The sequence below is a fragment of the Lipophrys pholis genome (genome assembly GCF_963383615.2).
Source record: "Lipophrys pholis genome assembly, chromosome: 7".
Classification (NCBI taxonomy): Eukaryota; Metazoa; Chordata; class Actinopteri; order Blenniiformes; family Blenniidae; genus Lipophrys; species Lipophrys pholis.
In genome coordinates, this window is record NC_137638.1 from 30,258,532 (window position 1) to 30,285,949 (window position 27,418).

At 45.9% G+C, this 27,418-nt stretch overlaps 1 protein-coding gene across 1 annotated transcript in view; it reads left to right on the forward strand.

The window, feature by feature from the left end:
- Positions 1-27,418, forward strand: part of gcn1 (GCN1 activator of EIF2AK4) — a 48,709-nt gene that overhangs the window by 18,751 nt on the left and 2,540 nt on the right. Inside the window, exons 23-56 of the mRNA XM_080468173.1 lie at positions 36-234; positions 321-473; positions 855-1,036; positions 1,222-1,302; positions 2,234-2,377; positions 2,488-2,612; positions 3,093-3,282; positions 3,369-3,439; positions 4,209-4,374; positions 4,463-4,657; positions 4,975-5,221; positions 5,690-5,811; positions 5,916-6,030; positions 7,403-7,582; positions 8,132-8,352; positions 8,439-8,507; positions 8,682-8,820; positions 8,996-9,192; positions 9,573-9,715; positions 9,818-9,935; positions 10,704-10,919; positions 11,268-11,432; positions 11,633-11,794; positions 11,881-11,973; positions 12,059-12,202; positions 12,956-13,225; positions 13,325-13,438; positions 17,128-17,358; positions 17,438-17,631; positions 18,325-18,439; positions 19,644-19,740; positions 21,070-21,218; positions 21,643-21,753; positions 22,713-22,934. Coding sequence (XP_080324299.1) covers positions 36-234; positions 321-473; positions 855-1,036; positions 1,222-1,302; positions 2,234-2,377; positions 2,488-2,612; positions 3,093-3,282; positions 3,369-3,439; positions 4,209-4,374; positions 4,463-4,657; positions 4,975-5,221; positions 5,690-5,811; positions 5,916-6,030; positions 7,403-7,582; positions 8,132-8,352; positions 8,439-8,507; positions 8,682-8,820; positions 8,996-9,192; positions 9,573-9,715; positions 9,818-9,935; positions 10,704-10,919; positions 11,268-11,432; positions 11,633-11,794; positions 11,881-11,973; positions 12,059-12,202; positions 12,956-13,225; positions 13,325-13,438; positions 17,128-17,358; positions 17,438-17,631; positions 18,325-18,439; positions 19,644-19,740; positions 21,070-21,218; positions 21,643-21,753; positions 22,713-22,934 — 5,340 coding nt within the window. The remainder of the gene's footprint in view (positions 1-35; positions 235-320; positions 474-854; positions 1,037-1,221; positions 1,303-2,233; positions 2,378-2,487; positions 2,613-3,092; positions 3,283-3,368; positions 3,440-4,208; positions 4,375-4,462; positions 4,658-4,974; positions 5,222-5,689; positions 5,812-5,915; positions 6,031-7,402; positions 7,583-8,131; positions 8,353-8,438; positions 8,508-8,681; positions 8,821-8,995; positions 9,193-9,572; positions 9,716-9,817; positions 9,936-10,703; positions 10,920-11,267; positions 11,433-11,632; positions 11,795-11,880; positions 11,974-12,058; positions 12,203-12,955; positions 13,226-13,324; positions 13,439-17,127; positions 17,359-17,437; positions 17,632-18,324; positions 18,440-19,643; positions 19,741-21,069; positions 21,219-21,642; positions 21,754-22,712; positions 22,935-27,418) is intronic.

Here is a 27,418-nt window from a genome sequence, read left to right on the forward strand (position 1 = left end):
GTGTAGTTTAAGTGATTGTGTTGCTCTTTTTCTAGTTGGATGCAGAGCTGCAGAGTGTGGTGGGACTTCTGGAGGCCACTCTCAAGGAAAAACCCACTCAGATCACCAGGGAGTTTCCGGCCGTTCTTCAAGCCCTGACGCCTCTGCTGCAGTCTCCTCTGGCGGCTCCGCGCATCCAGCAGATCTTTCTAGACATCGGAGTGTCTCTCATGCCCAAACATCTTCACCACCTCGGTATGAGGAAAAGCATAGCATCACACTAACAGCCACAGCTCTTGTTGTATCTCGAGTCGGTGTTGATCTCATTTCTTCCCCTCCAGCTGTGCTTGTGGGTCATGTGACCTTACGGTTGCTGAAGCCTGAGTGCGAGCTGGACGTAGCCTGGGGACAAGAAGACCTGGACACAGCAGCCCAGCGCACTGTGCTGCTGCTACATAACCACACCGTCCCCCAGAGGGATGGCAAGAGTGGCGGTGAGCACCGTTAAAGTCAGAGATTCATGACCTTTTTCTTGAGGGACCCACATTTTTAACACTGTAAGCTTAGGTAACCCCCACCACACTGTATATTCCAAACAAAGCTGCAGGAAGCTCATAAACACTATAGGTAAATATACAGTTTTTATCATTATATTCTGTACTAACTCTTTGGGTTCACCCTCAATCTGCCAAAAAAACACACACAAACAGCAGATTCTTTATACAATACAATATGAAAGCATTTGTAATATGAGGCAAACAAAAACAACAGAATATAACAGATGAACAAGAATAATTTGTGATTAAGAACATGAAGCAGATATCAGTCTCACTCTCTGCACCTCCTCACTTTGTGTTTATCAATGTTTCTGTCAGACGTGGCGCCGTTTTCTGCTCCGGCCTTTTCCTTCTGCTTCCCTCTGTTAAACGCCACGCTCAGGGAGTCTTCGGGTGGCACTGAGGAGACGGAGAGCACAATGATCAGAGCGCTGCAAGTCATCAACGAACACTCGCAGCTCCGGGCCGAAACAGACAGCAGCGACTTCACGATAGATGAGGTAGAAACAAAAACAATCTTAATATAAACAGTGTCTGTGTAGATTTCTCATCTTCTTTTTCTTTTTAACTATAAATGTTATTTCAGGCTGACCTATTTTCTCACTAATCTTTGAAGTATCTTCATGTTGTAGTTGTGAATTTGTTGGCTTCATGCACTGCTTTCTTTTTTGGGGTATTTTCTCAGAACGGTCCTGAACTGCTTCCACGTGTCAACATGCTGCTGCTGCTGACCAGAATTATTTCTACTGCAACTCCAAGACTTCAGGTAAACTACAGAAAGAGAGGACAGACACTTAATTCATTCACTGTACTGATAAGACATGGAGTTAAACAGCTGTTGTGAAAATTTCTGAAATACCAGTCACTGGTGTGCACACATGTTCAACAGTGCAACTTTGCCGAACTCAAAATCTTAAGATATATTTCTAATCATCTGCAGGGGTGGAAATAAGAAATTTCAAATTCTAACTTTACTATAATTAAGTAAGGTCTAATACGTTTTACTGAATGCAATTTTTAAAATGTAGTCTACTATGCTACTTTTAAAAATCTGGGTTTCTACCAAGCACATTTGTATTAATCTCAAAGAGCGGTAATTATTATGTCAGACTGTGCGTTATATTGAGGTTTCTTCATACACAAATAGTTATAATCTATATTTACATCACTGATGGTCTTTTAAAAAGGCTTGCAATATGTATATTTTTAATAAATTAACTCAAATGCCTGCAATAAGAGTTCAAAAGTTACTAATACACATTTTTGAGAAATGTACACTTTGCCACCTGTGTAAGTATATTAATACCATTAAACTAAAAAGTTACAAGCAATTTTGATACTGTAATTGATAACTATGGCTCCAGGTTGAAACAATAAGAGCGTCAGGAGCTCGATTGTCATTGCAAAAACAAAAATACAAGAAGATATAGATAGCTGCAGGGAAGTAGAAATTAGCCCAGTTGTAGTAAACAATGGACAAGCTGCAGGGTAAAGAAAACCAATAAACAAATAATCATTTGTAAATATTAAGCGCCCTTATCAATAAAACACTTAAAGTATAAACACATACATAATGAAAAAAGAATCCAGTTTGCAGATATCTTTCATCCTGTAATGTATGTGACTTGATTACTGTTGATCAAGTTACATTTCAGTTGTTTCCCTCGTGTTAAGTGCCGTTCGTCTCTGTGTTTCAGGTGTTGGCGTCTCAGTGCCTGACTGCTCTGTGTGCCAGCGCCGGAGGAGGAGACGGCTGCACCGTAGCAGAGCAGCCGGAGATCGACGTGCTGCTCAGCGTTCTGCTGTCACCCTGCTTCTCTGTGCGGGATGCCGCCCTCAGGGTGAGATTCCATCTCACACCGTGGAACCAGTTATAAAATAACACACCACATGAACTAACATGACCGGCTTCATGTGTGCACGCTAACGTTCAGTCGTATCTGTGCTTCAGGGGCTGTTGGAGATGGAATTTGCCCTCCCGACAGACGGCACAGAGGCCAGTGGCTTGAGTCTGCTGCGCAGGCTTTGGGTTGCCAGGTTTGATGTTGAGGAGGAGGGACGAGCTTTGGCTGAAAAGTATGTAATATGTAATTTCTTGTTCTTCCAATCAAATCTTTGTTTAGAATACGACCCAGTATGACTACCAGTTAAAGCCTTTATTGGAGAAATAACCATGTTTCATAACTTCCTTATTTCTTCTTGCTCCTTCCAAATCAACGATGATGTGTTGTAGAAAACCATAGAAGACTTGGGGAAATGGTTTTGTGATATTTGTAAACAGGTGCTGCATGTGTAGCAGAATTTGTTTGATTGTCGTACTTTTGCTTTATAATTGTCATCTTGACTTCAAAGCTAATATGTTTTGCCCATTAGCTTGGAAAAGTACCTTTTACTCAAAATAAGTATTTGAGTACCCTATTTAGGTTAGGCTAATGAGATTTAAAGCACAGCATTCTTTTATTTCATTTAAAGCCCGATCATGACATTCAAGAAGGTTTGAGTCTGAAGAGAAACTGAACCGCTGACGCAGTGTCTTGGTTGGTTCTTCCTGCTCAGACTGTGGGAGTCTCTGTGTCTTGAGCTGGTCCCGGAGCTCTGCTCCCTGTTGATTGGAGATGTCACGCACCACGAGGAGGCCATCCGCTCCGCCGCCGCCGAGGCATTGTCCAGCGCCGTGTCCCAGTACAAAGACCAGTCAGCCACGGTGCTCAGCCAGCTCACAGAGCTCTACCACCAGAGGCTCTATGTAAGACCACGACCCACCCCAAGCTTCAAGAGATTCATATCATCTTACAGTCTTTAACAACCTGAGAATGTTTTCCCTCTTTGAAGAGACCGCCTCCTGTGCTGGATGCTCTCGGCAGAGTCATTTCTGAAGCTCCACCTGACCAGTGGGAGGCCAGGTAAGAGACATCAAAAGTTTTTATCAATTCATTCCACTTACTTCCAGTTTTATTTGTATTTTTATTTGCATCCACACACTAAAATGAAGAACATACGTTGAAATATCAACGAAAACCACAAACTCCATTAATCCACATAGTCTGATGGGAGCAGGAAAAACGAATCAGAAGCTTTTGGCTCTGAAAACACCTGTTCAAAAAGCACAGACACTTTTTATGAACTGCCGAACAATAGCATATAAATACATTGGATAGAGTTAAGTGCATTAAAAAGGCTCCCCCATTTCTCTAAACCTATAGCAGGGTACCTGTGAAATAACTCAGGGAGACCTGAGCCAGCCCTAACTATATAAATCTTACTCAATACATGTTTTTACATCAATAATAGAAGGAGCAATTAACCTGCGGGTTCTCCAACAGGGCAGGTAAACCACAAAAACCCACAGCGTCTGGTATTAATAGAATAGTTTAAATGGGGAGAAATAATGTTCCCAATGCGTTCAGTAAAGAATCCAAATCTCAAAACCTGGTTTAAAAAATAAATTCTGTATTGACTTGTGTATCTCCTAAGCTTCACCAAGTCACAGATATCTAATAATTATTGTAGAGTATGATAGTAATTGTTTGGGCTGGTCACCTCCCACACCGACTTCTACAAATAACTCTCTTCGTGTGTTTATGCCTTGTTTTATTTATTGTTACCAGCTTCTTCTGTGAAATGAAAAGTTATCGGTTTGGTCTGACCTCTTTTTCCCCACTTCCTCTTCAGATGTGGCATCGCTCTGGCTCTGAACAAGCTGTCACAGTACTTGGATGAATCTCAGGTCACCCCTCTCTTCCTCTTCTTTGTCCCCGACGCTCTGAACGACCGCCACACCGAGGTGCGCCGCTGCATGCTGGACGCCGCCCTCTCAGCGCTCAACACCCATGGAAAGGTACCGATCCTTTCTCAAGCTTCTTCCTGTTACAAACATTGTTTTAAATGGCACGTTGGAGCTGAAGTGAACCTGCTTGGTGTGACAGGACAACGTGAGCTCCCTGCTGCCAGTGTTTGAGGAGTTTTTGAAGGACGCCCCGCAGGACGCCAGCTACGACTCTGTCCGTCAGAGCGTAGTGATTCTCATGGGCTCCTTGGCAAAACATCTGGACAAGAACGACCCCAAAGTCAAGCCCATCGTGGCCAAGCTCATCACCGCTCTCTCGACACCGTCACAGCAGGCGAGTGATTCATCAAACTCAGTCAAAGATACTCGACGGGACAATTTTAAGACACGACAGGACAAGAAAAATTGTAAATACAAGACAAATATAACAGGAAAAGGATTAAAAAACAATGAGGTCACTGTAAAAACTGACATTCAGGATCTTAAAGTCAGTTTTTGTACCTTTTCAACATCCCCTTTGCTTTTTAACTTTCTCATTTGTTATGTTTTGTTTGTTTTATTTGCTTTTATAAATGCAAAATGTAAAAAGAGGTACTTGATTTGTTTTGTACTTTTGAATGAAAGAATTCACAGTTTCTGTTTCCTCACCAGGTGCAAGAATCTGTGGCGAGCTGTTTACCTCCTCTGGTTCCCGCCATCAAAGAGGACGCCGCAGGGATCGTCAGAAACCTGCTGCAGCTGCTGCTGGAGAGCGACAAGTACGCCGAGAGGAAGGGCGCTGCGTACGGACTGGCCGGCCTGGTCAAAGGTCTGGGGATCCTGGCCCTGAAACAGCAGGACATCATGACCACGCTAACAGACGCCATCCAGGACAAGAAGAACTTCAGGCGGAGGGAGGGTCAGTGACGGTTATACAGCCACTCCAGTCTTGATTGTAAACAGCACAAAAAGTAAAGACATTTATATCTGGCAAATTCTTTTTTTGACGTAAAAATGTTTTGTGGAGTCAAATCTTAAAATCTGGGCTAAAACGTTGAGTATGCAGGTGTTGCCAATGAAAAGTTCCCTAAGTCTTCTCTGCGTCTTCCGTTTCTGGCTTTTATTTAGTGTTTGACTGTGTGATAGAAGGCTGAAGAGATAAGACATTTTGGCATTTTATTATTTCTAATTGTAGCCTCAATAAAATGTGCAGCAACTTGGTTTAACATCAGGTTGAAGTTAACCAACAATCTTTCATTTATGATTAAAGATTTATTGTCATCTTAGAATCTATAAAAGACAATGTCCTTACTTTTTCTTTTTTTTTGAAACTAATACGGTACTCGCAAGAGTTAAAGCATTTCAAGCTGGTGTTTGTTGCTTGCAGGAGCTTTGTTTGCCTTCGAGATGCTGTGCAACATGCTGGGGAAGCTGTTTGAGCCGTACGTGGTTCACGTGCTTCCGCACCTCCTGCTCTGCTTTGGAGATGGAAACCAGTATGTGAGAGAAGTGAGTGTGCCACTGTTTCCTCTGTATTTCCTTATTTATTCACTTTGAAGTCTCCCATGAGTAGTCACATGCATTTTCATTCAGCATTTATTGATCCGCTGCAGGCTGCAGATGACTGTGCCAAGGCTGTGATGAGAAACCTGAGTGCTCACGGAGTCAAGCTGGTGTTGCCCTCCTTGTTGGTGGCTCTGGAGGAAGAGTCCTGGAGAACTAAAGCAGGTGAGGAAGCCCTTCAAGTGAAAATGTCTGAGGCAGCTTTTGATTCAGGGGGTGGCTGGAAAAATACAGTCCAGAAATTTTAGGCTGGTGTGACTAGGGGAAATGGGTTTTGGATCATTTAATCCAAAGTGTATTGTTGATTAGCAGGAAATGCATCAGTATTTGTGGTGACAATCCTTTATAGCTGATGCTGCTTTAAAATCAGTTTAAAAAACGAAAACATGAGCAGAGCTTCTTTAAAAAGATCTTTGAGATTTATGCAAATATTTCCTTTGGATGTTGTTTAACTCAGATTACTATCACTTTTCATTTTAACCAAAGCTTGATTATGCTAAGATCAGAGATCTTAGTTAAGATGTGCCTTCAGTCTAAAGGAGAACAAACACGAGATGTACTAATGCACTCAAAGGCAATTCCTTGAGCTTATCACACAAAGTGAGACTGCTGCTTTGACAAGCATGCACTTGGAAAATGATTTCTTCAAAGAGGGATGAGTGTGCAAAATGTAAAACTAGTTAAGTAAAAGTGCTATTACTAATGTGTCCACTGGGGGTCGCACTGATTCAGTCAGATTAATTTGAACCCAGAAGTGATGGCAGGTGGCAACAATGCTCACAGCTGAGAGATCATTGAAGGACACCTGCAAACTACCAATCTCATCTAATCCCTACTTTGACAGTGACTTTGTGAAAACATGCAAAAAGCTGCAGGGATTATCCTGCATTGAGAGAAGCAACAGTTTTTTTCCTTACTAGTTCAAACAGAAACACTTACTGACAACACTTCAAAAGTCAATTTCAGGTGGTTCATAGCATATTTTTCAAAGACTTTATACGTTAAATGTCGTAAACATCGGGGCGGCATGGCTCGGTTGGTAGAGTGATGGTCTCCCAATCAGAAGGTTGCAGGTTCAATTCCCATCTCTGCCTGCTCACAAAATGGCAGCCTCTCTTCCGTCAGTCTGCCCCAGAGCAGCTGTGGCTACGTACGTAGTTTACCACCATCGAGTATGGAGGGAATGAATGATGCAATGTAAAGCCAAGAAAAGTGCCTTATAAAACCAATGCATTATTATTATTTTTAAATGAGACCATTTTCAAGATGTGTTCGTTTGTCTTTGCACTGAAACTAAAATAAGACTTTGGTGACGTTGATATCTACAGGCTACTAGGTGATCATCTTACTGACCCGGCCTATTAACATGTACGTGGCCCCTGAACCATAATCAGAATGACTCCCCTGCTTTGCTTTTCAGAAATCTCAGGCACTCTCAAGTGTCAACTTTATTACTCCTCGAGCAGCTTTGTGGAGCGGTTCAGTCGTTTTCGTTTTGCCGTTTCTGTGCTGTGACTCAGCCGGCTCTCTCCTCCAGGCTCGGTGGAGCTGTTGGGAGCCATGGCTTACTGCGCACCCAAGCAGCTGTCCTCCTGCCTGCCCAGCATTGTGCCAAAGCTGACGGAGGTGCTGACCGACTCCCACGTGAAGGTGCAGAAGGCCGGCCAGCAGGCCCTGCGACAGATTGGCTCCGTCATTCGCAACCCTGAAATCCTGGGTGAGTGAGTCCGAGTCATCAGGCTGAGCTCTTTCTATCAGATTTTGATCTTGAAAACCTATTGAATGCACAAGGCCAATGATTTGTAAAGCTTACAGACATTACAACATGAGCAAAGTAAAGCATGTTCCCACTTCATTAGCAGATACTTCAGGAAAAGTTTGCACAGGGTTTCATACACACATGTGTGGAACGCCGTCTTCTTGTACATCGAACTGTAAACATCGAGGAAGTGAAGAGAACGTTCCCGGAGGTTAAGGGAGGAATTTGGGCTGGTGTAGGACTCTGGCTCCTCAATGTTTCTTGTCATTAGTTTTCCAGTTCTTCTGCACCAGATGTCTTCTAGTCAGTGAATCGGTTCAGCACCCAGACTCTTCCCCTGAGTCCATGCTGTTGGGAAGGAGGCCGTGTGTGTTTAGCGTTGTCTTGTTGAAAAATGTCTCCTAAAACAAGCAGTACTCCTTCTCATACTTGTCCTTTAAAAAAGTGGTATCGCTCCCTTCCTACTTCAAAGTTTTCATGGTGTTTTGTGTGTGCTTCTTCTCTCAGCTATCACGCCCATCCTGCTGGACGCTCTCACGGACCCGTCCAGGAGGACTCAGACGTGCCTGCAGACACTGCTGGACACCAAGTTTGTGCACTTCATTGACGCCCCCTCCCTCGCTCTCATCATGCCCATCGTCCAGAGGGCCTTCCAGGACCGCTCCACCGACACCCGCAAGATGGCCGCCCAGATCATTGGCAATATGTACTCGCTCACTGATCAGAAGGTGTGATGACCCACATTGTGATACAGTCTGCTTCAAACTGGGGTCTTCTAAAGTGTTTTAACTTTGCTGTGTGTTGTCACTGGTAGGATCTGTCTCCCTACCTGCCGAGTGTCATTCCTGGACTGAAAGCCTCCCTGCTGGACCCGGTGCCTGAGGTGGGTTCAGTGACAACCAGGAAGCATAATAATGCATTAAGAAGTCACACATGCAAAAGTAACTGATTACTATTAGAAAATAACTAACACTGAACCTGCTGCTCTTGTCACACATGAGAACAAAGATGTAGACTTGCTAGAAAAGCTGCAGCTGCACCTCGTCTTCTCTTGTAGGTTCGTACGGTCTCGGCTAAAGCTCTGGGAGCAATGGTGAAGGGGATGGGTGAATCCTGCTTCGACGACCTGCTGCCGTGGCTCATGGAGACGTTGGCCTCCGAGCAGAGCTCTGTGGATCGCTCTGGAGCTGCACAAGGTATATCCTTATTGGATTTTTTGGGAATTGTTTCAAAATGTGCACCGACCAAGTACATCTGTCCCCTTTTCCAAGATTGTGCAGGTTGGAAAATGTTTAACACACTCTTATCGTTGTAAGGAAGTCCTGTGAACAACCGTACAGACAATCTGAGGGTTTCCGTCTTCCTCTCTAGGTCTGGCTGAGGTGATGGCCGGACTGGGAGTAGAGAAGCTGGATAAGCTGATGCCAGACGTTGTGCAAACGGCCAGCAAAGTGGACATCGCTTCCCATGTCAGAGACGGTTACATCATGATGTTCATCTACCTGCCTCTCACCTTCGGAGATAGATTTACTCCCTACGTCGGGCCTATCATACCCTGCATCCTCAAGGTACCGACTGCACAGAGGCCCCGTTTACACCTGACATCAACAGGCGTGTCGGGTGATCAGATCGTAGTAGGAGAGCATATGTGGAAACATGCAGATGTTTAAAAAGAAAAGGCAAGTTCAGAATAACCAACGTGAGCAGCTGCTCGCAGAGGAGCAATTTAGAGGCCGTTGACAAAATAAAAACAGTTAATAAGATCATTATCATCACATTCAGAGTGAGAGCTCAAGTGCTTAGAAGTAGCACAACAGTAAAGGCTTATTAAGATGCTTATATAGCTGTTAAGTGAGTAATGTGATGAAAGCGTCACCTTTTTGATTGTTCACTGTGCAGATGATGATTCTCTGCAGTGCCCTCATCCTCTCTCCTCCTCATCCTCCAGGCTCTGGCCGATGAGAACGAGTATGTGCGCGACACGGCGCTGCGGGCTGGCCAGCGAATCATCAGCATGTATGCCGAGACCGCCATCGCTCTGTTGCTCCCCGAGCTGGAACAAGGCCTGTTCGACGACCTGTGGAGAATCAGGTTAGATCCACACGCAGTCAGGAGTTAGCAGCTGGTTAGACTTCTTCCTCCCTCACGCTGATGGTCTGTGGATCGTCTGCGCTCTCTGTCTCCGCCTCGCAGGTTCAGCTCTGTGCAGCTGCTTGGAGATCTTTTGTTCCACATCTCTGGAGTCACGGGGAAGATGACCACTGAGACCGCCTCGGAGGACGACAACTTCGGAACGGCTGCTTCCAACAAAGTACGGACGCATTTATTCCTCTTAACAAACCCTGCAGGCTCTTCCAATTTTGCATTTATTATGCAGGTGGCCATATTTGGTAACTGTTACTTACAAGTTGATGACGGTCATAAAAGCAAGGATTTCATTCTTTCCAAACAATTATTGACAAAGCGTCTCTCCCTGCGAGTCAAAAGCTTTTTGATTTATTTACCTGAAAAAATTTAAATAAAAGTGTTTACCGGGCACATTAAAGGTGCGTTTTTAGTTCTGTATAAGCTATTTTTAAGGCCAATAACACAATAAATAGTACAATGAACAATCAAGTGCATCACCAATCTTTCACAGAAAACACAGTAAAATTACACATGTGGAAAAAAGTACAACTTAATTCCACTTTTAAAATCATGATTAACTATTAACTAAGACCACAATTTCATTCAATGCAACATAGTAAAAAGTGTTTATGTAACCAACAACTTAGAGAAAAATACTGATTCACTTTTGATTGTCGTAGTATAATTATGTACCTACAATGTGCTTTAAATATAAATTTTTATACAAGTCATGGTTAATCAAATGCTATTGACAATGCAATTAAATGCAGTTGAAAGTAACTCATTCTTGAGTTGTTTCTGGAAAAATCACTTCAATATTTTTTAACCACATTGCATTTGCCTATAATTCAGTGCATTACAAAGCAATACAAAAGTAGTTGTATTTGATTTTCAATACCCGTTCCATAGTTCCAAGTAGACCAGTTCTGACCTTTGACCTGCTTCCTGTCAGGCCATCATCTCTGCACTGGGTGCTGAGCGTCGTAACCGCGTCCTCTCCGGCCTCTACATGGGCCGCTCAGACACCCAGCTGGTGGTGCGACAGGCTTCCCTCCACGTGTGGAAGATCGTGGTTTCCAACACGCCAAGGACTCTGAGAGAGATCCTGCCCACGCTCTTCACCCTGTTGCTAGGCTTCCTGGCATCCACCTGCCCCGACAAGAGAACGGTATCGCCCCTTTTTTTATGTTTCTGTTGACGAGTAGCAGGACTTTCTATCATTTGGCCGGCTAATTGAACACATTCTTCATTGCAATACATAGACTGCATCTGTTTCCATCTCAGTCGTTTCCACTTTTATGAATGTTTGATCCTTTCTGTCCAATACAGTTACTATTTTGCAACAGTCAAGTTTTGTTAATCCTTTTTGTAATTCATCTAAATGCAGTGGTTGTCATGTTTTGAAGAAGCTTTCCCTAAGAATAGTTTTGGAATACATTTCCAGATAGTTTTCACTTCTCTGCAGCGCCACATCGGGCTTCATTACTGATGATCTGCGTGTGCTCTCGGTTTTCAGATCGCTGCTCGGACACTGGGCGACCTGGTGAGGAAGCTGGGAGAGAAAATCCTCCCAGAGATCATTCCCATCCTGGAGGACGGGCTGCGCTCCGAGAAGAGCGACGAGAGGCAGGGCGTCTGCATCGGCCTCAGCGAGATCATGAAGTCCACCAGCAAAGACGCGGTGAGTCCGACAGATGAAGATTCGCAGTTTATAATCGTAGCTTGTGGCGTTGAAGTAAAAAATAAGAGCCTGAAGCCTTCTACAAGCTGCTGCTTTTATTCTTCTTTTATTTCTTGCATGTGGTGGTTGGACCTTTCTCCTAGGATATTAGCTGAGCTCTGACAAACCTTTCTCCATGTCATTTGCATTCTGTATCGTAGGTGCTCGTCTTCTCCGAGTCGCTGGTCCCCACAGTGAGGAAGGCTCTGTGCGACCCCCTGGAGGAGGTCCGAGAGGCCGCCGCCAAAACCTTCGAGCAGCTGCACGCAACGATTGGCCATCAGGCGCTGGACGACATCCTGCCAACCCTGCTCAAGCAGCTGGTGAGCATGGGGAAAATTATGAAACGCATCAACGGATTGAAAAGCTTTCAGCCTGTGTGACATCGGGTGTGTGTTTCTTTCCTCAGGATGACGAAGAGACGGCCGAATTTGCGTTGGACGGCCTGAAACAAGTTATGGCGGTGAAGAGTCGATCTGTGCTCCCATACTTGGTCCCAAAGGTGAAATGCCAGCCACCTTTTCCTTTTTATTCAGCTTTTTGTTGTGTGTAGCTGTATGGCTGAATCAAATGTTTGCTAATCACAGCTGACGGCTCCTCCTGTGAACACCCGGGTTCTGGCCTTCCTCTCCGCTGTGGCTGGAGACGCTCTGACCCGCCACCTTGGGGTCATCCTTCCCGCGCTGCTCTCCTCTATGAAAGGAAAGCTCGGCATGGACGACGAAGCTCAGGTGAAAACAAGAACAGCTGCGGCGTCTGCTGAGTTTGAGCTGTTGTTTGAAGCAAGGGTGTCAAACACGTTATTTCAGGGGCTACATGCTGCCAAATTTTGCATGGACTGGGACAGTAATGCCAGAATAGCCTTTAAATTGAAAGTTTTCCTTTGTGGCGCAGAGTATGCATATCTATATGTTCACAAAACCAAACAATTACTACAGAAAAAGACTACAATCTCAACAGAAAGACAATTTTAATAAAAACTTCTTGTGCAAAATCCATTGAATTGTCCAAAGAACTGTTGTATTATGGGAGTTTTTACACTCATCCTGACAGCATGGCTCTAAGGCTTAAGCTAGTTAGCTCACTTTCACGGCAGTTTCCCTGATATCTCAGCTCAGGTCTCAGTGTCGCGTTGTCTCCTCTATCAAAATTTGCTTTGTTTTGTTTTTTTAAATCTGTTTTCTTTTAAATTTTCACAATGTGCCTGGCGGTTTGGCGGCCGGATTAGAGCCTCTTGTGGGCCGGTTTTGGCCCACGAGCCTTATGTTTGTCACCCTGGTTTACAGGGACCCTGATTGTTTGTGGGATAAAATAAATTTTTATAACATAAATACGCTTCTCTGTTTTTTATCGTCCATTTTGAACCCAAGGCAGCAAAATTACATTCAATTTAAAACTGAAATGCTGTGTTGTCTAAAACCAGCCTGCCCTGATGAAGCTTTATCTGACTAATAAACTGACTGCACTGTGTCCTCGTCCCTCAGGAGCTGCGTAGCTGTCAGACGGTGATCCTGTCTGTGGAGGATGAGGTGGGTCAGCGGATCATCATCGAGGACCTGCTGGAGGCCTCGAGGGGTTCCGACCCCGGCCACAGGCAGGCGGCCGTCACCCTCCTCAATGCTTACTTCGCTCGCACCCGCCTGGACTACAGCGCCCACACACGCACGCTGCTGTCTGGCCTCATTCGGCTCCTCAACGACTCCAACTCAGAGGTCCTGTCGCAGAGCTGGGACACCATCAACTCCATCACCAAGGTGTGGGCTCATGGAAACCTGCAACTCCACAGAGGGAGTCTCTTGTTTTGTGGTTTCCAAGAGAAAATGTGAACCATTTTGTTTGAATCTGTTCTGAAGAAACTGGATGCGAGCAGTCAGCTGGCTCTCATCGACGATCTGCATCGAGACATCCGATCAGCGGCTGCAGACGTGAAGGGTCCGCACCTGCCCGGCTTCTGTCTGCCCAAGAAGGTAAGAAGTCTCGTCGAGGTCATCGTGGAAAACAGTGACACCCTCCTCTGATTCACTGTTTCACTTTATCCTTCCTCTTTGTGCACTCCTGCCTGTTTCACTTGTTCATCACTGTAAATTTCACATCTATGAGTTTCTTGTGCAAGTTTTCCCCACCATATTTATTGATGTAATTTCGCATGTTTGAGGGGTTTTTTCAGCATTAACCTTTTGTCGGTGATTCGTTCAACTACTTATCGATGTTATCCTTTTTTCTTCAGGATAAAAATAATTCCAAAAAGTCCATTTGAAAGTATCAAATTGACTCCAAAATAATGTTTCATGTCTTAGAAATTTTCCTAAATTAGATTTTTTTTTTTTTTTTATAGATTTTTGTTCTAACATTTATTGTTGTTTATTATGAATATTATGTGATGCAAATGTGCTGTTGGTGCATATTTCCCAAGTAAAATTCATCCATCAGCAGCACTGATGAGTGAATTTCACCTCCTGTCGATTGCTGACACAGTAATAGAGAAATTAAATACAAACAGAGATTTCTGACCTCCGCCAAGTGTCGACATGGACACGGAGAAATGACACATATTCCACATCCAGATAAACTGCCTTTATTCATTTATTTAGTTTGGTGATCCCATGACGATGATGGATGGAGGAGGGATAACGCTGGTGGTTGTGGAGTTGGATGGAGGGAGGAGGGAAGATGCTGGTGGTTGTGGAGTTGGATGGAGGGAGGAGGGAAGTGGTGGTGCAGAATTGTGGCCGTTCATTCCTCTTTCAGAAAGCGCTGGACTAACACCAGTCAGTTCACACACACCTGCACTGAAGTACCCGAGCACAACAGGACAACAAACTACACTTCCCAAAACCAAAATATGCTGTGACTCCATTTCCCACAATGCACTTGTCATGCAAAGTGACAGTATACGCATTATTTATTTTTTTATTTATTCATTTATTTGGAGAGATCAGTGCACATTAATGGCCACTCAGTACAGTTACTTTGTGTAAATGCAGCAGATGTAGCCATGGGCTACGTTCCATCTGTAGTCCTTGTACATTTAAGACAACAATTATTTAATATTTAATAATATTTAATCAGGTCTTACAAGTGATCACAAGGTTGATTATCCTTTAACCATAATTTCAGCTCTTTATTAAATGCTGTAAAAGCGCAAGACTATAATAGTAATTGAAAGACTATTCCAGCTTGTGCACCCTTTCACTGAAATGGTGTTTTGTCCCGTGGGTGTTCGTCTGAATGGAACCTCACAGTCTCCTCTAGTGGCTGATCTGGTTCTAAGATAACTATCTTTTGTCTAGTAAATTCCTCCAACGGGTGAGGGGCCAAACCGTGTAGAGATTTGGAGACGAGACATGTTTAGAGACATACGCTACCGTTCAAATTTTTGGGGTCACTTAGAAATGTCCTTATTTTTAAAAGAAAAGCACAGTTTATTTCAATGAAGATACTTTAAACTAATCAGAAATACACTCTATACATTGTTAATGTGGTAAATGACTATTCTAGCTGCAAATGTCTGGTTGTTGGTTCAATATCTACAGAGGTGTATAGAGGCCCATTTCCAGCAACGATCCCTCCAGAGTTCTAATGGTCCAATGTGTTTGCTCATTGTGTCAGAAGGCTAATGGATGATTAGAAAACCCTTGTGCAATCATGTTAGCACAGCTGAAAACAGTTCAGCAGGTTAGAGAAGCTATAAAACTGACCTTCCTTTGAGCAGCTTGAGTATCTGGAGCATCACATTTGTGGGGTGGATTCAGGCTCCAAATGGCCAGAAAAAGAACTTTCATGTGAAACTCGACAGTCTATTCTTGTTCTTAGAAATGAAGGCTATTCCGTGTGAGAAATCGCCAAGAAAGTGAAGATTTCCTACAACGGTGTGTCCTACTCCCTTCAGAGAACAGCACAAACAGGCTCTAACCAGAGTAAGAAGAGAAGTGGGAGGCCCCGCTGCACAACTGAGCAAGAAGAGAAGTACATTAGAGTCTCTGGTTTGAGAAATAGACGCCTCACGGGTCCTCAACTGGCAGCTTCATTAAATAGTACCCGCTAAACGCCAGTGTCAACATCTCCAGTGAAGAGGCCACTCCGGGATGCCGGCCTTCAGGGCAGAGTGGCAAAGAAAAAGCCAAATCTGAGACTGGCCAATAAAAGAAAAAGATTAATATGAGTAAAGAACACAGACGTTGGACAGAGGAAGATTGGAAAAAATGTTATGGACGGACGAATGGAAGTTTGAGGTGTTTGGATCACACAGAAGAACATTAGTGAGACGCAGAACAACTGAAAAGATGCTGGAAGAGTGTCTGACGCCGTCTGTCAAGCAAGGTGGGGTAAGGTGATGGTCTGGGGTTGCTTTGGTGCTGGTAAGGTGGGGTAAGGTGATGGTCTGGGGTTGCTTTGGTGCTGGTAAGGTGGGACATTTGTTCAGGGGAAAAGGAATTTTGAATAAGGAAGGCTATCACTCCATTTTGCTACGCCATGCCATCCCCTGTGGACAGCGCTTGATTGGAGCCAGTTTCATCCTCCAACAGGACAATGAGCCAAAGCACCTCCAGAGGGTGGAGAAGTATTTAGAGAAGAAGCAGGCAGCAGGTATTCTATCTGTAATGGAGTGGCCAGTGCCGTCACCAGATCTAAACCCCATTGAGCTGTTGTGGGAGCAGCTTGACCGTATGGGACGCAAGAAGTGTCCATCCAGCCAGTCCAACTTGTGGGAGGAGCTTCTAGAAGTGTGGGCTGAAATTTCTCCAGATTACCTCAACAAATTAGCAGCTAGAATGCCAAAGGTCTTCAATGCTGGGATTACTGCAAATGGAGGATTCTTTGACCAAAGCAAAGTTTGAAGGAAAAAATTATTATTTCAAATAAATATCATTATTTCTAACCTTGTCGATGTCTGGACTATATTTTCTATTCATTTTACTAAATAAAAAAAGTGTGACTTTTCATGGAAAACACAAAATTGTCTGGGTGACATATATATATATGGTGTAGGTGGTGAATATATATTCATTTACCACCTACATTTGATGGGTTCTTCCTTTGATCAAAATGCACCTGAGCACCAATTTTCCTGAAGATCAGCTCATTAAATGTTTTAAGTTTTCTTGTTAACAGACAGACAAATAAACATGGTGATTTGACCTCCTTGGCGAAGGTACAAATACAGTAAATATGAGTCACTGAACAAAGAACCTCAATGAATCTCATCTCACAATTGAAAATTATTTTATTTTACTTACAAACAGAACTACTGTTGTCATCCATCTGTGGGATGTGCAGCAAAGCTGAGTATGTGCTTTGCAGCTGTGCAAGATTCACCAAATCTTCTCTGCCGATGTGAAACAGCTTTTCTTTGTGGTCTAGTTTGGTGGTATTGATGCATTTTCCCGACTTTCAACAGTCTCAAAGCATTTTACACTTTCACTTACACTCAAACAGTAAATGTGACGGCTGAATGCAAGAAGCTTTGCCTCCTCTGGGAACATTTTTTGTTTGTTTGTCCCAATAAGCATACACAGACCAAGCTGGGGATTGAATCATTGATAATGAGATTGGAGGAGAAACCACTCAACCCTGGGAACCACCGCTGGCCACAGGAATTGTTGAGAAGTTCATCATGAAAGTGGCTGAATGTATTCTCTCTTCTTTGTGTCTGCAGGGTGTGACCTGCATCCTGCCTGTCCTGAGAGAAGGGGTCCTCACTGGCAGCCCTGAGCAGAAAGAAGAGGCAGCCAAAGCGCTGGGAGGAGTCATCAAACTCACCTCTCCTGAGGCTCTGCGGCCGTCCGTCATAAACATCACCGGGCCGCTCATTCGCATCCTGGGAGACCGTTTTGCATGGACGGTGAAGACCGCTCTGCTGGAGACCCTCACTCTGCTCCTGGCTAAGGTCTCACTTACACACTGGTATTATTCTCCACTGAAGGCGAAGTCGCAGCGTTTTGCTCAAACCTGCGTTGTCCTTCCAGGTGGGCATCGCCCTGAAGCCCTTCCTGCCTCAGCTGCAGACCACCTTCCTGAAGGCCCTGCAGGACTCCAGCCGCGCGGTGAGGCTGAGGGCCGCCGAGGCTCTGGGTCAGCTGGTCTCCATTCACACCAAGGTCGACCCGCTCTTCACTGAGCAGCTGGCCGCCATCCGGAACGCCGAGGACTCCGGAGTCAGGTGGGCCGCCGCTGTGCTCCGGGTGTGTGGTAGAAATAGCTGAAACGTCGTTTCCAACAAGAGGGGGCAACAGTGAACTGAGCTGTTTGATTGAAGTCTCTCTTTTAACTTGATGACCATTTTTAAACTTCACATACAATTGAGGCTGCATTTACACGACAACGTTTCAAATGAAAACGCATCAATTTTGCTTTTTGTTTTCGGAAAAGTTTCACGTTTACATGGAGACGGCAGAAACACAGAAAACGATGTAGGTAACATGCCAGGCCATGAGTTGGCCCCGTTTGTTTTTCTAATGAAATAACACACACAGAGAGAACATTAACAATACGTTATACACATTAACAATGGGAGGGTTAGGGTTAGTGGACAGATGACCAACTTGGATTGTTATTACAGTGACTCTCAACTATAGAACTACCAAGTCCAGGAGAATATGGACTGGAAGCCATGACATTCTAGGAGGCCGCCATGTTTGCTATTGTCCGTCTACTTGCACATGAGCAGAAGAACTATTTATCGCAGTGGCAGCACTTCTGCTGTCTGATGAGAAGCTGTGGCTACAAGCTGTGGCTGATAAAAACTTGTTCTCAAGCTTTAAGGCCCAAATATCTTCCTTTTATATACATATTACTACATGCTTTTTAAACATGCCACTGCCTTGACACCCCCTCTTTCTGTGTGCTTTCACAGGGAGACCATGCTGCAAGCCTTGAGATTTGTCATCCAGGGTGCCGGCTCAAAGGTGGACCCCGCCATCCGCAAAACCATCACCACCACATTGCTGGGCATGCTAGGACACGACGAGGTATGACAAGAGGAGCAGATGCATCGGAGCGCAGCCGGAGGGGCTTCTCTTAAAGATCCCATATTATGCAGAATTCACTTTCTACTGGTGTTCTAACAGTAATGTGTCCCCACAGCCTGTGTCTTCTCCCTCTCTTGCTCCACTTTTTAGTGAATGTGTGCTCATACAGGATAAGCACAGATTTTCCTTTCATGGTGTCATGCAGATAAATAACAACTGCCTCTGGTAGTGGATACACACTTTGACCCTCCCACAGGTAGATAAACACTTACTAAGATTACTGATGTACTGAATAAATTCAGTATGATATGAAAAACCGTCACTGTTGCCCTTACAATTAGCAGCAGCTAACATGAGCTACTTGGCAGCGCTTTCTCCAGGGTTGCCAGATCTGACTCACTGTCCAGCCCAAACACAACGTAAAACCCGCTCACCTCAATAAGAACCAGCCCAAATCTCAACCGCTGTAGAAAGTCGTGTTAAAACCATTAAAATATTATATACGTTATAAGGAACACATCACAACTGCACTAATTCAACAAAGAATAAATGTAACACGAACAGGTTACCTAAGAAGACCAATTTGGTGGAAACCCACCCAATCTGGCAACACTGATTTGTACAGAAACAGCCTGTTCGCAGTAGAGCTCATGAGAGGGACTTTTAGACTAATATTAAGGACCAAGGCTGATTTATGGAAATGCACTTTGAATACAATGATGTTGGACCTCCGACACCAATGTGAAATTATTGTAAAACTGTACAATATGGAACCTTTAAATCAGAGGCTACCAATTATGTGAAGCTATCAGACATGAAATGAAGTGTGACTATACGAGCATGAAAAGACGAGACTCATAGTTTCCTCTGAGCACAAGCCAGACAAAAAACGGAAGTCAGACAGACAGGATGTGGTATTCAGAAGAGTTTGAGAATAAATGACACAAAACTCATCTGCGTGTGTGTGTGTGTGTGTGTGTGTGTGTGTGTGTGTGTGTGTGTGTGCGTGTGTGTGTGTGTGTGTGTGTGTGTGTGTGTGTGTGTGTGTGTGTGTGTGTGTGTGTGTGTGTGTGTGTGTGTGTGTGTGTGTGTGTGTGTGTGTGTGTGTGTGTGTGTGTGTGTGTGTGTGTGTGTGTGTGTGTGTGTGTGTGTGTGTGTGTGTGTGTGTGTGTGTGTGTGTGTGTGTGTGTGTGTGTGTGTGTAGGATGCAACCCGCATGGCTTCGGCTGGCTGCATCGGTGAGCTGTGTGCCTTCCTGTCGGAGGAGGAGCTGAAGGCGGTGTTACTTCAGCACATCTTGGGTTAGTATCTGTCTCTGTGTGTGTGTGTGTGTGTGTGTGTGTGTGTGTGTGTGTGTGTGTGTGTGTGTGTGTGTGTGTGTGTGTGTGTGTGTGTGTGTGTGTAAAGGTGTGACGTAACTAGGATTCTTTGAATTAGTGAGTATTAATCTGTCAAAACATTTACCATTAGGAAGGAAAACAACATATAAGACATGAAGAAGTCACACTGATCTATAAGTGTCTGTATTTTTTTCCATCATTTATTTCACATAAATGAACTAAAGGAACTTTTTCAATCAATCAAGACAAAACTTCTCGTGAAACCATCTGAAAAAACGAAGGCCAATTTTATTAGTTTGATATTTTCTCCTTAATGTGGTAAAACTACACAGACTGGAAAAACAAAGGATCATTTCAGTATTGAAGTCTGACTTCATACAAACAACATGGTCGTTGTTTTTCTGACTGAATTCTTTTCCGCTGAGAGATGAGATTGTCCCGTTTACATGAACACTGGATAAAGTGATCAGATTGATCCACCAGGATAGCATCCCATTCAGGCAGTTGATCAATCCCATAATGCTTTGCACCAAGTCCTTTGTAGCCTTTCATATGACCCTAAGCCATTTATTTCTAAAAACTGAAGTGTCACACGATCTCAGCGTGGCCCTGTTTACACTGCGTTTTCGTTTGAGAATAGTTTTGTGTTCACACGGCAACGTTCTGAAAACGATGTCTGATTACACAGTAACGGCAGAAACACTGAAAACGAGCAAGTTGGACCACAAGTTGGCGCTTTTGGTTGTTTATGTTTTCAAACCAAAAAATGAGAGAAAAGTATTTTAATTGAAATGCTTTATTACTTGATTAAAAATTCTTTATTTTGCAGTGCAAATACTTATACTTTAACTCATAAGGTCTTACATCAGTGCCTACATTTAAACCATCTTCATTTGACAAACTATTATTTATAGTCTTTTTAAGTTTTAAAACAGGTTTGCATCTCAAGGAAATACCACCATGACCTTTTGGGATTTTAATGCACAACGGCCAAAATATATAAAGACTCAAGTGACGTAAGCGACACAACTGAAAAAAACGCACAAGAGGAAGAAGCGAGGTTCTCAGTCATGCTCGTTCGCCAGTCAAAGATATGATGTTTTCAGCTTTGAGAGCAAAACGCCCGTAAGTGTCCCGTCAGTGTACCAGTGTCTCATCTCACGTTATTCGTCCTCGAGGAGCAATTCAAGGCACATGGAGCAGCATAAAGACAAGTGACATGCAGGCATGCTGGATTCAGCATCTGTCTGCTGATCCCCGGATCTAACGAAACGTCTTTCTCCCTGGCAGCCGACATGTCCGGCGTGGACTGGATGGTTCGTCACGGTCGCAGCCTGGCCCTCGCCATCGCCGTCAAGTGTGCTCCAGAGAGGCTGTGCGAGAAGGATTACTGTGACACCGTGACCGAGATGATCTTGACCAACGCCACCGCTGACCGGGTACGTTTTGGTTTCACACATCAACTGGAGTTCTGACTTGGGCTCCGTGCTGCAGCGAGGGTTTGAAGTCACGACACCGGTTTGAGAGAAACTGCCCAAATGTATTTTTGGAAATGATTTACAATTACAGTCAAACACATTTTATTTCAGGGGCCACAAACAATCTGATTTGATCTTTAATGAGCTGGACCAGTAAAATGGAGTCATATTAACTTTTAAATTTAAACGTTAAAGTTGTTCTGAGTTGTTGCTGATTTTTGCAGCTCTAAAGATCGTTTGAGATGGTGGAGAACAAATGCAGAGCTAAAAGAGTGAAGAACTGTTATTATTCCCTGAATATTTGTCTGCAGTTGCTTCACTCAGCATTTATAGGTGAAAATGTCAGTTGATTCTTTCCTGCATTTTTTTTATTGTTATTTTCCAGATTCCCATCGCAACCAGTGGCATCAGAGGTCTGGGCTTCCTGATGAGGCATCACTGCAAGACGGAGGGCGTTGGCAGTGTCACCCAGCGGTTCATCACACAGTTTGTTAAGGTAACATCCGTACTCTTCCTCTTCTGATTTCAAGTGAAAAAGCTAAAACTTTCTTCATGTTTTGGGGGTTTGTTTACACGACAACAGGTCTCAAACTTTTTAAAAACGGTTCACAAGGTGGAACGATTCCAAAACTAGTAAACAGTTGTTGTGCACATGCTCAGTAGATCAATCAGAACAATGTTTCCTCCAGAATGTCATGACTCCCACTCCATCTTCTCCTGGACTTGATAGTTTTAGAATTGACACCATAATAACAATCCAACTTGGTCGGCTGTCCACTACTATGTCCACGTGAACAGAGCCTGAGACGAGTTATAACCTTGACCCTGCTATGACTGTGTGTCATTTTTAAAAGGGTCATATTATGCAAAATTCACTTTCTAATAGTTTTCCAACAGTACTCATCGTTCCCATACCTGGAACGACGTCCCAGAAGTGAAGACAGTCTGTCCTCTCTCCCCGGCTTGTTTCAGGTTTTAAAAAGTGTGTTGCTCCAACCAGCCAATCAGAAATCAAACCCTGTATAGTGTCATCAGGGGTTTAGCCAATCCCAATCAAGGTAGGCCCTCCGTTTGACTCCTCCTACAATTAGGCAGCTCTGCTCTGGCACATGGCACCACCAGAGGAAGTACTTCCTCCTCTTCCCAAGATGCAGCTCCTATGATCCAATATTCAAATGGAGGAAAATCAAGGAAAAGCTTGAAACTTTGAACACTGAAGGTTTCTGGACCAGTGTTGAAAGCTGAGTAATATGACCCCTTGAAGTAGCAACATCAAATTTGAACAAAATTTTATCTCAGGCTGTCATTTTAGAACTGAATCGTCGAACACTTAGTCGTTAATGTGGATTCTGAAGAATTTCCTTGAACTGGCTGACTTTGTTTACAGGCTGCTGAATGCTGGTGGTGGTTGGATTTATTTGGTCTTTACCTCTTGGCGTCTGTGTTTCTCCACAGTGTCTGCAGAACCAGTCCAGCGACATCCGGCTGGTGTCGGAGCGGGTGCTGTGGTGGGTGTTCAAAGACCCGGCGCCGCCCTCGGTGGATGTGGCCGTCATCAAGCCGCTGCTGAAGAGCCTGCTGGACAACACCAAGGACAAGAACACCACGGTGCGAGCGCAGAGCGAGCACACCATCGTCAACCTGCTGCAGCTGCGCCAGGGAGACGAGGTCATGCAGGTGAGGATGGCAGACACACGGACGTCTTCATCCCTGTTTCGATCCGCCCGTAGTCGGTCGTTGACGTTTGACAAATTTGCTGAGCAAACCACCACGATGACTCACTGAAGAATATTTATTCATTTTAACTGCAGGTGGACCATTTTGACCTGGGTTTTTGAAAAGAAGCTTATGTTTTATGTATTAACTTATCTCCTTATTCTCACTTTGGTTGCTTGTGTTTCAATGTTTTGACAAAGGCCGGTCAACATTCACCACATTCACCGTTCACACAGCCGCCAATCTGATACCAACTCGAGAAAATATACATGTTGACTGCTCACTCACACTCACATCGCAACTAGGGAAGCACCGATTCACGTTTTTTCACTTCCGATCCGATCCCCAAACTTGGATATCTGCCGATTCCAATACCAGAGCTCTGTTTGCTTTAATATTATCATTATTGTTGATTTTATATGAGGCTGTAATAAACTCGTCTCTACAGTAAAGTATGAAATGTAGGAATGTACAGTGGGTACTGAAAGTATTCACACCCCTTTAAATTTTTCACTTTGTTTCATTGCAGCTATTTTCTAAAATCGATAAAGTTCCTTTTATGTCTCATTAATGTCCACTCAGCACCCCATCTTGACAGAAAAAAACCAGAAATGTAGAACTTTTTGCAAATTTATAAAAAAAGAAAAACTGAAATAGAAGTCCAATAACAGAACACCGCTCGGATTCAGATGAGGGAGGCCGTTCCTCCCAATCACCCCTTTCCAGGTCACACTGTCGTTGGGCATTGAAGTCCCCCAATAGAACAATGGAGTCCCCAGTTGGAGCACTATCCAGCACCCCTCCCAGGGACTCCAAGAAGGTCGGGTACTCTGTACTGCTGTTCGGTCCGTAGGCCGAGACAACAGTCAGAGACCTGTCCCCTACCCGAAGGCGTAGGGACGCGACTCTCTCTCTCACTGGGGTGAACTCCAACACATGGCGGCTGAGCTGTGGGGCAATAAGCAAGCCCACGCCAGCCCGCCGCCTCTCACCGTGGGCAACTCCAGAGAAGTGGAGTGTCCAGCCCCTGTCAAGGAGCTGGGTTCCAGAGTCCAAGCTGTGGGTGGAGGTGAGCCCGACTATATCTAGCCGGTATCTCTCTACCTCCCGCACAAGCTCAGGCTCCTTCCCCCCAGCGAGGTGACGTTCCATGTCCCAAAAGCTAGGTTCCGTGTCCGGGGATCAGGTCGTTGAGGCCCCTGCCGTCGACTGCCACCCAATCCACATTGCACCCAACCCCTACGGTTGCCTCTGTGGGTGGTGAGCTCACAGGAGGAAGAGGAGAGACCCGCGTCATCCCTTCGGGCTGGGCCCGGCCGGGCCCCGCGGGCAAAGGCCCGGCCACCAGGCGCTCGCATGCGAGCCCCAACCCCAGGCCTGGCTCCAGGGTGAGGCCCCGGCTGCGCCTCGCCGGGCGACGTCACTTTCCTCTTATGTTGTTTTGTCATAAGGGGCTTGTTGAACTGCTTGTGGTCTGACTCGTCACCTAGGACCAGTTTGCCTTGGGAGACCCTACTGGGGGGCAAGCCCCCCGACAACGTAGCTCCTAGGATCATTCGGGTACTCAAACTCCCCCACCGCGATAAGGTGGCAGTTATTGGACTTCTGTGCTAGTCACAGTTTGGCCATAACGAACACCATGTTCGAGCACAGGGGTGTCCATAAGTGCACTTGGCACCAGGACACCTTAGGCTGGAGGTCGATGATAGACTTTGTGGTCGTGTCATCTGATCTCCGGCCACGTGTCTTGGACACTCGGGTGAAGAGAGGGGCAGAGCTGTCAACTGATCACCACCTGGTGGTGAGTTGGATGCGCTGGACGGGGAGAAAGCCGGACAGACTCGGCAGGCCCAAACGTGTCACGAGGGTCTGTTGGGAACGCTTGGCCGAGCCCTCTGTCCGCGCAGTCTTCAACTCCCGCCTCCGGGAGAGCTTCTCACGGATTCCGGGGGAGGTTGGAGACATTGAGTCCGAGTGGACTATGTTCTCCACCTCCATTGTTGAAGCTGCTACTCGGAGCTGTGGTCGCAGGGTCTCTGGTGCCTGTCGTGGCGGCAACCCCCGAACCCGGTGGTGGACACCGGAAGTAAGGGATGTCGTCAAGCTGAAGAAGGAGTCCTATCGGGCGCTGTTAGCTCATAGGACTCCTGAGGCAGCTGACGGGTACCGGCAGGCCAGGCGGGCCGCAGCCCGGGCTGTGGTGGAGGCAAAAACTCGGGCCTGGGAGGAGTTCGGGGAGGCCATGGAGGAGGACTATCGGTCGGCCCCGAGGAAATTCTGGCAAACCGTCCGGCGCCTCAGGAGGGGGAAGCAGTTTTCCACCAACACCGTCTACAGTGGAGGTGGGGAGCTGTTGACCTCAACTGGAGATGTCGTCGGGCGGTGGAAGGAATACTTCGAGGACCTCCTCAATCCCACCATCACGTCTTCCACTGAGGAAGCAGAGGCTGGGTTCTCAGAGGTAGACTCGTCCATTACCCGGGCTGAAGTCACCGAGGTAGTTGCTAAGCTCCTCGGTGGCAAGGCACCGGGAGTGGATGAGATTCGCCCTGAGTTCCTTAAGTCTCTGGATGTGCAGGGACTGTCGTGGCTGACACGTCTCTGCAACATTGCGTGGCGGTCGGGGACAGTGCCTCTGGAGTGGCAGACCGGGGTGGTGGTCCCTGTTTTTAAGAAGGGGGATCGGAGGGTGTGTTCCAACTACAGGGGGATCACACTCCTCAGCCTCCCTGGGAAAGTTTATTCCAGGGTACTGGAGAGGAGGATCCGGCCGTTAGTCAAACCTCGGATCCAAGAGGAACAATGCGGTTTTCGTCCAGGTCGTGGAACACTGGACCAGCTCTATACCCTCCACCGGCTACTCGAGGGTTCATGGGAGTTCGCCCAATCAGTCCACATGTGTTTTGTGGACCTGGAGAAGGCGTTCGACTGTGTCCCTCGGGACGTCCTGTGGGGGGTGCTCCGGGAGTATGGAGTCCGGGACCCTTTGCTAAGGGCTGTCCGGTCCCTGTACGCCCGGAGCAGGAGTTTGGTTCGCATTGCCGGCAGTAAGTCGGACCTGTTCCCAGTGCACGTTGGCCTCCGGCAGGGCTGTCCTTTGTCACCGGTTCTGTTCATAACTTTTATGGACAGAATTTCTAGGCACAGCCAGGGACCGGAGGGGGTCTGGTTTGGGGACCACAGGATCTCGTCTCTGCTTTTTGCAGACGATGTGGTCCTGGTGGCTTCATCAAACCTGGACCTTCAGCGTGCACTGGCGCGGTTCGCAGCCGAGTGTGACGCAACTGGGATGAGGATCAGCACCTCTAAATCCGAGGCCATGGTTCTCGACCGGAAAAAGTTGGCTTGCCCCCTTCAGGTCGGTGGAGAGCCCTTGTCCCAAGTGGAGGAGTTCAAGTATCTCGGGGTCTTCTTCACGAGTGGGGGGGAAGATGGAGCGTGAGATCGACAGGCGGATCGGTGCAGCGTCTGCAGTTATGCGGTCGCTGTATCGGTCCGTCGTGGTGAAGAAGGAGCTAAGCCAAAAGGCGAGGCTCTCGATTTACCAGTCGATCTTCGTTCCTACCCTCACCTATGGTCATGAGCTTTGGGTCATGACCGAAAGAACGAGATCCCGGATACAAGCGGCTGAAATGAGTTTCCTCCGTAGAGTGGCTGGGCGCACCCTTAGAGATAGGGTGAGGAGCTCAGTCACCAGGGAGGAGCTCGGAGTAGAGCCGCTGCTCCTCCGCATCGAGAGGAGCCAGCTGAGGTGGCTCGGGCATCTGTTTCGGATGCCCCATGGACGCCTCCCTCGGGAGGTGTTCCGGGCATGTCCCTCCCGTAGGAGGCCTCAGGGCAGACCTAGGACACGCTGGAGAGACTATGTCTTTCGGCTGGCCTGGGAACGCCTTGGGGTCCCACCGGAGGAGCTGGAGGAAGTGTCTGGGGCGAGGGAAGTCTGGGCTTCCTTGCTTAGACTGCTGCCCCCGCGACCCGGCCCCGGATAAGCGGAAGAAAATGGATGGATGGATGGAAAAACTGAAATATCACATGGTCAGAAGTATTCAGAGCCTTTGCTGTGACACTCATATTGAACTCACATGCTGTCCATTCCTACTGAGCCTCCTTGAGATGGTTCTACTCCTTCATTGGAGTCCAGCTGTGTTAAATTAAACTGATTGGACCTGATTAGCAAAGGCACACACCTGTCTCTATAAGACCTTACAGCTCACAGTACATGTCAGAGCAAATTAGAATCCTGAGGTCGAAGGAACTGCCCAAGGAGCTCAGAGACAGAATTGTGGCATGGCACAGATCTGAACAAGGTTACAAAACAATTTCTGCAGCACTCAAGGTTCCTAAGAGCACCGTGGCCTCCATAATCCTTAAATGGAAGAAGTTTGGGACGACCAGAACTCGTCCTCGACCTGGCCGTCCAGCCAAACTGAGCAATGGTGGGAGAA